At 45.3% G+C, this 11,019-nt stretch overlaps 1 protein-coding gene across 1 annotated transcript; it reads left to right on the top strand.

Moving 5' to 3' along the window:
• Positions 1-413: 413 nt before the first annotated feature.
• LOC120663609 (protein LIFEGUARD 2-like) lies at positions 414-4,064 on the top strand. The gene is made up of 4 exons (XM_039942471.1): positions 414-843; positions 1,603-1,716; positions 3,271-3,428; positions 3,553-4,064. The coding sequence occupies exons 1-4, from the start codon at positions 567-569 to the stop codon at positions 3,754-3,756; spliced, it is 753 nt and encodes a 250-aa protein (XP_039798405.1). The 5' UTR covers positions 414-566; the 3' UTR covers positions 3,757-4,064.
• Positions 4,065-11,019: the final 6,955 nt, after the last annotated feature.

Genomic DNA, 11,019 nt, shown 5'->3' with positions numbered 1-11,019 from the left:
TGGACCCGGTCCACGAGCACGGGCCCAGCGCGCGAACCGGTCGCCCAGCCTGGCGCGCCTGCCCCACCCGGACCCACCGCAATCACCCGCGACAACCCGAGCCGGGGCCCAGGCCCTCGCCCTCCAGGCGCGTGGGCCCACCAGCAACGCCGCAGCCCCACCTGTCAGTGTGTCGCGCGACGGGATGCGACGCGGCACCGCAGGAACTGTTCCACGCGGCCGCGATGCTGCGCCCGCTTGCCGCTGTCGCCTGCAACTCGACCCGCTCCACCCCCGCGCCTTCCATGACAGGCGGGAGCCACCTGTCCGGACCCACCACTCATAGTCTGTGAAGTGGGTGATCGAGCAGTATAAGACAACCGGTTCCATTACCAACGGACCACCCAACTCCCCTCGCCCCCCCCCCCCACACACACACTAGGGAGCGCCGTCCTCGCCGCCTCCGCCGTCACCTCCCCTCGCACACGAGCTCCTCCTCCTCCTCCTCCTCGCAGCGCCGCCCCCCGCTCCACCGAGAGAGAGGGAGAGAGCGGCCTTCGTGGTCGTCTTCGGCGGCGCCGATCGAGATGTCGTCGGCGTTCGGGTACCAGAAGGGCGGCGACCTCGAGGCGGGGTCCTCGGGCGCCGCGGGGCAGCAGCGGGTGCTGTACCCGGGGATGCAGGAGAGCCCCGAGCTGCGCTGGGCGCTCATCCGCAAGATCTACGTCATCCTCTCGCTCCAGCTGCTCCTCACGGCCGCCGTCGCCGCGGTCGTCGTCAAGGTCCGCGCCATCCCGCACTTCTTCACCACCACCAACGCGGGACTCGGGCTCTACATCTTCCTCATCATCCTCCCCTTCATCGGTGAGCCCGACCTCTCCTGCCTCCTCCCCCGTTCCGTTTCAACTCTCTCTCTCTCTCTCTCTCTCTCTCTCTCTCTCTCTCTCTCTCTCTCTCTCTCTCTCCGTCTTTTGGGTTCTCTTCTTCGACGGATTTTTTTTTCGAACGGATTGTCTGCCGAATGGGCTCCCCCAAATGTGCGGCGGGTATAGGTTTCGGTTGCAATCAGATGAGGAAAACGCATGAGATTTGAATATATGTGTCGTTACGTTCTGCGTGGTCAGGATTCGCTCACTGGCTCACTGCTAATTTGTACCGCAATATTTGGGGACTTTTTGATCGGGTAGTTGCGAGAGATTGCTGTGTTGCTTGGGTTTCTGTAATTATTTTTCGAATATATTCTGCTCAGATGCGTTGCCTTCTAAGTTGCAGTTAGAATCGGATGCCAAATTCCTAGGGGACGATCGAGATGCTTTTCGTAGCAGTCAAGTGTTGCGGGTTCTTAAACAATTACGTGTAGTTTCAGGGGCCTTTATGAAATCACGGCGTGGACTCTGCGTTCCTCTCGTGCGTGCACGAATGGGTGCCCTTGCGTACCCGCAAGGGTGCTGGTGGGTGGGCTGACAGCCTGACACGCATTAGCCACGCTGTGTTTCGCAGAAAAGGTCGCCTGAAACCAAATTAATCATGTGTTGCCAGGAATGGGGATTTGATTTGATGTGTAAATACTTGTGTCGATGATATACACGTTGCTGAAAATGTTTTTTTCGTTTTGCCGTGCAGTGCTGTGCCCGCTCTACTACTACCACGAGAAGCACCCGGTCAACCTGATTCTGCTCGGCTTCTTCACCGTTGCCATCAGCTTCGCTGTGGGCATGACATGTGCCTTCACCAGTGGTAACCTTCACACCGTCATTGTTCTGTTCTTATTACTGTCAGCTCCCACGATTGCTTTATGCTCCTGCTTGTGTAAGTTAGCAATATCTTTTTCTTTTGTTAGCACTCATGTAAATTAATATGATCACTTATCAGTGTAAAAATAAATACCGCATCATGGCCGTGTTACTCTGAAATTTCTAGGAGCTTGCCCTGACGTGGTTGTTGGTGGCTTTATGATATTGCTTGTCTCAATCACTTACTTTATTCAGTGGCTCGCGTAAATTGGCAATATCACGCCGACGGTGTAGACCTTTTTTTTGGCAATGTGGAACTACTTTGGAGTTTCCTACCCCTATTTTTTTTTCTTTGGCATATGCAAGTAATACTTAAGATGCTATAGAGGTGCTACTTTTGGAATGGGATTTTATTGTGTTAGGGTTATAGACAAATTCCAAGGAACATGTGCTGGCGACCCATGTGATGACTGATGAGACATTTGCCCAGTCCACGTATGGGCCAAGTTGTAGGTGTTAAAGTCGCTTTACGATATGTTTGTCTGAGTCGGGAGCAATTGAATATCACCTTCTTGTGGGATTATCATTTTCTGTTGTTCCTGTAAAGCATGTAGATTTCCATCAACTTGACGTATCGGTTTCTTAATTATTCCTATTGTTACTTCCTTCAGAAGTTGTTTTCGAGAAAAAAATACTTCCTTCAGAAGTTGACCTTTGACTGGGTTGTGCTTTTTTGAACATGTAAATCAATAAGGCATTACCCTTGGGATTTCATGAAACATGCAGCTTGAGGAATTATTTACTATTTGTTTCTGGCTCTATTTTCTTTCCTTTTGCAAGATGCATTGGTTCGCCATATACTGTTAGTTTGAATACGGCAGGTATTTAAAAGTAAGCTACCACTCAGCGACAGTTGTTGTGTGATTACTGTTTAGTTTGGGGGTTCTACTGGCAATCAATAACAAGATACATGGATTTTGTAGAATATTGAATTGTTAGGCTGTGCACTAAGAGATGCTTCATGTAAAAGCTACTTTTGGTCATCCCCAGCTGGGCTAAGCTCATTTCAAAGTGACGCTGATTCATTATGCGTACTGTCTTGGCGGACCAATCTTAGTTTATGGAAACTTGTGATCTGTCTGTCATGCACTGGCAACAACTGCTGGTGCATGATATGATCGGTTGGCTTTTGGTCTTGTGCTCGTACACATCTGAAAAACAAAACTGCCAATACTTAGGATATTCAGTTGCGAACTACCTTTTTCGTTTCTGAATTTAACAGACATTTTTTGATATTGTAACAACATAATAGTTGTTGGGTGAAGAGATAGACAGAATATGTCTTGAAACAATTTTTTTAGTCCTTAGGTTGGGCTTGTAATCTGTCTATGTTCTGCTCTTTGTTCTGGTTGTATCGCCATCCCTTTTAGATAAACAAACATGTCTTGAAATTAATCTAAGTTCTCTATGTAACTTTGAAGCCTTTGTATGCTCTGTCCGGTTTAGTCTTTGTTTCTTATATGATCTAAGTGCTAATGTGAATCCCTTGTGTGGGCAGGCAAGGTCATTCTGGAGTCTGCAATTCTGACAACAGTGGTTGTCTTTAGCCTGACTGCTTACACTTTCTGGGCTGTGAGGAGGGGCAAAGACTTCAGCTTCCTGGGTCCTTTCCTGTTTGCCTCCCTGATAGTGCTGCTTGTGTTCGCACTCATCCAGGTGAGAGATCTGTCCTAGCAGTATCATTTGTTCTCTTTGTGATGTGAATATGTGATACAGTGATAATGTTAGAATCTTTTCCATCTGACAATAGTTGTTGACGGTGACCTTGCTGATAATGCAGATCCTGTTCCCGCTGGGAAAGCTCTCACAGATGATCTATGGTGGGCTGGCCTCCCTCATCTTCAGCGGGTACATCGTCTACGACACGGACAACATCATCAAGCGCTACACCTACGACCAGTACGTCTGGGCCGCCGTCTCCCTGTACCTGGACGTCATCAACCTCTTCCTGTCCCTGATGACCCTCTTCAGGGCAGCCGACTAGGCGCACCTTGCTTGTCATTGACGCTTCGGTTCTCCTGTGAATACCCCAAACGTTGGTCCATGAATGCTCGCCGGTCAATCCCCTTGCCCAGAATTCCGGTTCTGAGAATTTGTATAGCTGCGTTGCTGAACTACTAGTATGCTCTTTGCCGTTGCTGAGTCGTGTCGGTATCATCTACGTAGAGATCACAGATAAATTGTACGGTGAATCTGTGCGTGGAGGAGACGTGGTGGTGGATTTGGGTTGCTTATGACATGGTGGTTGGTTAACCCTGAATGAATATGGTGGGCTACCTGCTTTATGGTCTTCGTTTGCTGTTCCTTTCCTGTATCATTCGTGTATCGACATGCCGTACGCATCCTTTTGATGTCACGCAAGGTTTGCAGACGAAGGAGGCGCGGAGGAGGCAGGCGGGGTCGTCGGGTGGGAGGCGGAGGATCTCGGCAACAGCGTCGTCGAGAAGCTCGGGCGACGGTGGTGGGAGGCCAAAAGGAAAAGGATACTAGGTTCGTGCCCGTGCGATGCTACAGGAAACAAAAATTATATTAATCCATATATGAAAATAATTCAACTTTGTAAAATTTCTACAAAATTCAACTCCAGTGGTAAAAGTTTTAAAAGTAATATATAGTATGGCTAGCATGACATTGATCTTAGCAACATGCTATTTCAAGGCTAATTGAGACTCCAAAGAATCATTCCAGTATTACAAGTGGAAAAAAATAAACAAAAAAACAGTATCCTGCATGTCCAAAAAATATTACATTTGATAAAATCAAAATATCCATCTCTACTACTAAAAAAAAGGCTAAGGGTGACGTTTTTTTCCAGTTCAATTAATTTATCTCTTATCTCTAGTTCAAATGTTTTTTCATGTGATGCGGCTGAGATGCTTCGTAACACAATGAGGAAGTATTTTTCGATATCATTGAACGCTAGCACGTCAATCACAAAATTTCTCCTCAGCGCTTTGTCCTCCTGCAGTTACGATTTTGCACACGTAAGCATCAAGTTGTGCTGGACTGAATCATGAACATGGAAAAATACGCACCATACATATTGGCGTAGTCCTCGCAATCTTCCATGCAGTCATATTGCAGAACTATGTAGCCAGTTAAACACCTATGATTGAATGTATATGTGAATTACTAGCAAAAAAAAAAGAATGCATATGTGAATACATGTTACATATTTGCATATAATATACTGCAATTCAGATTTAGCTAAGTTACTCGTCTTTATCCTCCACAATACCATCTGGACTTTTGGCTTTCCACGCGAAAATGTTCTCGCTCCATTTTTTTTTTCATATACTCTCATAGCACCCATGTTACCACACAACGCGTTGGACTCAACCCCGAATGGAGATAAAACGAGCTGTGTGTGGTCTTGACACCTAAATTGCATATGAAAAACAAATCTAGTAAATTAAAAGAAATAAGCTTATCAATAAGTAAATAATAAACATTGACAGTATTGTACGTCTTTTACTATCGACTTTGTCATGGATGGTAGCCAAAGTGCAAAATCCATTAGCTGATGAGTGCCACCAAATGTGTCAAACAAGGTGTGTATATTTCACATGAATCACGATATGCCTTCCCCTACAAGTTATTGAAATTTGGATTAAATAAACGGTTGTGGGAAACCTCAGAAGTTTATATGGAGATATACATACCTCTCGTTCGTAATGAAGACATGCCTACTCGCACGTTGTAGGCCACCTTCTGTACCTTGTAAATTACTGACGTAGACAACCAACAAATCTTCGAGAACAAATATAATTAAAATATAAGAATAATGAAATAAAACTATATATTATATAATGATTATTGAATTGTAAAATGGTTGGAGACACCTGCGAATGTACGTGATCGTTGGTTGTATACATCCTTGAATTCCCTAAAATAAAAGGGACACACTGGAATCCAGATTGGTCTTTCTGGCTCTAGCAGGATTACAGCGTGTGATGACAGTACAACACAGTAGTCTGAACATAGGCGAAAAACATGGCGCAAGAGATCAGGATCAGGATCAGTCGGCCCAAACCCAACTCTCATGATGTTATATGTTCGTCCTTCAACAAGCTGATCGTTGAACATCAAAGATTGCTGGCTGTATGCAATCGATCGCTTCCATCTTGGTTCAATATGTTTCATCTATTAAGCATCTAGTGGATTGGCCGCAAGCTATCACAATGTGATAGTGGGGGCTGGTTTCCCCTTATCTAAAAAAAATTAAGCATCTAGTGGATGATGATGTAACGATTCTATTAAACTGCCAATAAAAGATCTGGGTATTATACAACATGAGAAAAACAGGAGCATACCTATTCAGCATCCATCAAAATAAGATGAAAATACATTTTTCCGTTATGATATTTTATCTGAAAGTGATCGGGTGCTCTAGCCTAAGAGGGGGAGGGGGTGAATTAGGCACTAATAAAAACTTAGACCTATGGCTCCAACTAGTTTGCACAAAACTTAAACTAAAACATGCTATCTAGAAGTGCAACTAGGTTGTTCTAGTTTGAGAACCCTATCCCAAAAGAGTTTAGCAGCATATAGCCTTTCCTATCAAGAAACTATTCTATGAAAGAAAAGGCACACAAAAATCTAGTATGAAATGCGGAAGCTTAAAGAGCGGGATAGGAGATAGCAAACTCTTGACGCGGGTGTTTATCCCGTGGTTCGGTTAGCCACAAAGGCACACCTACATCCACGTTGTTGTAGCACTCACTAAGAGTATTGCTACTCGGCCACCAAGTCTCTTCCGTGAACACAATCACGGTCACCTTGGCCCCGGGTTCCACTAAGGAGCTTCTCCACAAAGGATGGGGGTCTCCACGTCCCCCGCACAAAGATGTCGTCACCGCTCCACACCAAGTCGGAGGGTCGATGACGTTGCCGGCGAGCTTCACGCTCCAAGGTGCCGGCGCACCAAGCTCTTGTTTTGGTTCACTAGAGAACCACAGCACAAAGGCTCAAGGCCTTGCAATCTCACTCACTAAGAGCTAATCCTTTACACAACACTCTCAAAGTGTGTTAAGGGCTAAGGATATGATCTTGATGCTTTTGTATGGCTTGGAGATGTTCTTGGGTGTGTGTGGGATGTCCAACAACTCCAGCAATCTTCAAATGGCCGGGGTGAGGCGTATATATAGGCCACCAAGTCTTGTAGCCGTTGCTCCAACGGTCAGCAGAAAATCTGCGTACCATCGGATGAACCGATGCCTCTGGCATGGGTAGCGTCGGTTCATCCGGTCTCTCTAAGCACGAAGTAGCCGTTGAACTTCTGACAGCTGACACAGTGACCACTGGTTGAACCGATACTTTGTTCCGATGCATCACCGGTTCATCCGGTGCTTAAGGATCTTCTCCTGACAGCTGACGTCATTACACCGATGGTATGCACCGATGCTTCACCGGTTCAACCGGTGCTGAAGAATCTTCTCCTGGGCTCTTGACATCATCTCTGGAATATAGGACGCCCAATGCACCGATGCCCCTTTTTGACCCGTCGGTTCATCCGGTGCCCATAAGCTGACTTGGCTTTGATTCCCTTCTACACCAGAATTCGATAGCGTCGGTTCTTCCGACTACCATCGGATGCACCGATGCCCTTGGCGTCGGTTCTTCCGGTGCTACTGACTGAAGAGCTTTCAGGGCGCGGCCCTGAGACCCGCGAGGGGCGGCTCCCCCTCGACCCCCGTCCGCTAACCGGGTAGCGGAACCCCCGTAGGGGCGGCCCTTCGGGCCTAACTTTGCCTATCTTCTCTTTGTCTTTGTCATCACTTGGACCTAAATGCCTGAGAATGTCATCTTAACAATCATATTAGTCTCATTAATTGCGTTGTCATTCGATCACCAAAATTACTCGAAATGACATAAATGGTGCCATGTTCATTTCATTATCCCACCCTTCCAAAATACCTCTGCATTCACATCCCATCTACTGAATATGTGTTCCATGGAACTCAATCCACCTGGGTTATATGATTTTTTAAATAATTCTATGAAAATTTTCCAATTAACCATAATCAAATACCTATAAACTGTAGGCTCCATCCATGCATTCGCGTACACCCTCTTTCTGGAAGGAACGGATCGCGGAACCCATAAAGCTAGCTGAAAGTGTTGAGCACACAGTTCACGACTGAAGTATATTAATCGTATATATATCTCTACTAAAAAGCTTTTTATTAAATTTAAAAATTCTGAATCTAACATAAATGATACCAACTCACGTTTCGACTCCACAAATCAATCATGGGAACGGTCGGATTGAAAACCATCACAAGTTAAATGTCATAAATCTATAGTCACAAAAAGTAGGCGCAGATTCTAGACGTGTACCTGTAGGAAGAACCGGCGGCGATGATCAGATCTACTACTGACGTAATGGACGAAGGACGAATGACTGCTGTAAAAAACATCACCCTTAACTTCTTTTTAGTAGTATAGAGATAGAGATAGAGATTTTCGACTGCAGCCGATTCGAACGAGAGGGCCACAAAGCCCATCTAAACCTTCCACACCTACGGAATCGCCCGCAAATAATCGGAAAGTTTCAATTAAACATTATTTCCTATTTCAAGTAAACTCTAGTTGAACATTTTTTCAACTAAACAAATTTTACATTTTTATTCTAATGGTATTTTTTTTCAAATGGTACAATTTGTTTCAAAGGAACAATTTAGTTCCAATCATAAGGAGGAGCCGTGGGCTGGCTGCTCAAGAAGAATCACGGCCCAGTTCCTTGGGCCCTTCTGCAATGGGTCTGCTCGGGGGTCACTTGGGTGACCCCGAACAGCGCCCGAATCGTCAGAGCCTATTCTTTGTCGCAGGTGCGCGGCGTAAGCTAATTCTACAATCGCGCGCTACCACGTCTCCTAGCGCGCGGCGCAACAGCCATATGCAGCTGTCTCCACGCACCCACATGACTACTGACTACCCATGTATTCCGTTGTTTTCCTTTTTTATTTCTATTTTTCCCTGTTACACGGTGCAAGTGCTATCATTTTTTTTCTTTTCAAGTTTTCTTTTTTTACGTTCTATTATGTGATGAAGTTCTCTTGATAATTTTTTTATAAAAATCATACTAAAGAAGTATACTGAGAATCGTACTCAAAAGTTTTATGATGAATTTTGTGTGTAAAAAGTTATATGATGAACTTGTGTGTAAAAAAATTGTACGAGAAATCTTCCCAATATAGATAACATCCTACAAGTTATGCTAAAATATTATGCTCCATAATTATCTGAAAAAATTTATGCATTAAAATTGTATATATCGTAAAAGTTTTGCTAAAAAATATTTTTCAAAGAGTCGTTAAGAAAGAATTATATGCCAAAGTTGTATGTATCGTAAAGTTATGATGCAAATTTATATTTTAGAAGATTTGTGTAAAAAGTTATACGTGAAAGTTGTATTTAGAAATTATAACTTTGTAGAAAAAATTGTGGAGAAAAAATCTTTCCAAAAAGGGAAATTACCCTGCTGTCCGAAATCGCGCGCTACAAACCCTCCTAACGCGCGCGCTCTGATTAGCTGGCCCCAGGTGCGCGACTGGGCCATCGCAGAAGTCTCTCCCTCGCCTCCATTTTCTTCCTCCCACCTCCTCTGTCCCCACGACGCCGGTCGGGGCGGAAGGCCGGCGCCAGCGCCGCCCGTCCACTGCCCACCAAGGGTTTGCTATGGGGTGCATGAAGCCGAGCAGGAGGGCGTTTGGTGGAATTCGCGGTAGCGACAGAGAAGGTGGGATTGGAGAGTGCGTGGTGCCAAGGTTTACAGATGAGGGATGCGCGGAGGAGGCAGGCGGGGTCACCCGATGGGAGGCAGAGGAGTATTTGGGATACGACGTCATCGATCAGCTCGAGTGGTGGTGCCATGGTTTTGTGGTTGCGGCCGGTGGTGTGAGGCCGAAAGGGCCTCCTATGTAGCTTTTGGAAGGCAGATAGGGCACTAACTTTAACGTTCATTAAGGCTCAATTAGCTGGACAGGGGAGATAAACATGTTCAACATTTGATATTCAAAATATTAAAATTGTAAAGATAAAATGTTAAAAATGGAAACATCAAATGTTGAAATGTTGAACGGGCAGATTCTTCTCCGGCGAGTTGGGCGGCGGCAGGCACGGGCGGGGCCGCATGTGGCCAGCGGCAGCGGGTGGCGCAAAGGGCCGTGGCAGCATGGGTAGAGGATGGGCAGCTAGAGTTTGGGTGTGGGATCGGTGTGGTTGTTTGTAAGAATCTTAAATATTTGAAGATGTAGAAGTTAAAATCTACCAGAAAATATATATAGGGAACTCGTGCCGAAACGATCGTATGGGGCCATCTCCGTTCTTCGGAGCTTCGACTTTATTTTCTGCTGCAGCCGATTCGAACAGGGCCTTACAACAAACCTGCACAAAGTCCATCTCAAAATGGGCGAGTAGCAAACTGAAAGGCCACGGTCCATCTTAGAAGCCAAGCCCGGAACAGACCCTTCCGACATAATGCAACGCCATCAGCCCATCATTGTGGCGTCCCGATCGTGAAAGAATGGGGGCTTATTTGGATGACCCTGGATCAGGCAACTGCTGCCAGGCAGCGATCCTGGCCTTAGGTCGACGAAATCGACCGTCTGAATGCGCTGCCTGGCACAGGCATGTTTCCTAGGGCCACTCAAAAAAAAAGAGGCATGTTTCCTAGGGCGCCATCCAAATATGCCCTAGAAACTGTGGCGCACTTTGCCTGAGGAAAGAAAAGTGCACATTGCCTCATGGAAGTATGTATGTCGTCTGCACTATAAAATTGAACATTATCATGGGGAAAAATGTTATAGATTAGCTTGGAGGTAATCAGCCCAATTAATATGCAGCAGTGTCACACCCTGAAATTTTTAAATTTCAGGATGTGATTAAAACTAAAAATAAAACAACAATTTTCTCATAGTTTTAAAATTTTCCCAACATTTATTTTTGTTACAGGGAATTTAGTATAAAAGAAAATAGATTGATTGTTTTTCTAAATTAAATAAGGATGTTCGATTTGTCTTGCATTCAAGCCGCAATGCATTGTTTTATTGCTTGCTGTTCAATTTGAATTTGAATTCCCTGAATTTGAGTTTCAATTGAATTGTTTGAATCAATTTCAAAAATGAAAAAGCCTTTTCTTTTTCTCCTCCTTTTCAGCCCAGCAGGCCCCCTTTCTCCCTCTCCCTCTTTTTTTCTTTTTCTTTCCCCGCGGCCCAAAAACCTCCACCGCCGGCCCAGCTTCGCA

This window comes from Panicum virgatum, chromosome 2K, assembly GCF_016808335.1.
Source record: "Panicum virgatum strain AP13 chromosome 2K, P.virgatum_v5, whole genome shotgun sequence".
Classification (NCBI taxonomy): Eukaryota; Viridiplantae; Streptophyta; class Magnoliopsida; order Poales; family Poaceae; genus Panicum; species Panicum virgatum.
Note: the sequence above shows the minus strand (reverse complement) of the source record. Positions and strands in the feature narration are given on the sequence as shown.

Bases quoted from the DNA above. Each gene is read 5' to 3' on its own strand.
- LOC120663609 (XM_039942471.1), top strand. From the start codon at position 567: ATGTCGTCGGCGTTCGGGTACCAGAAGGGCGGCGACCTCGAGGCGGGG. The intron at 1,717-3,270 runs GTAACCTTCACA...TTGTGTGGGCAG, and splicing joins GACATGTGCCTTCACCAGTG to GCAAGGTCATTCTGGAGTCT. The intron at 3,429-3,552 runs GTGAGAGATCTG...CTGATAATGCAG, and splicing joins TTGTGTTCGCACTCATCCAG to ATCCTGTTCCCGCTGGGAAA.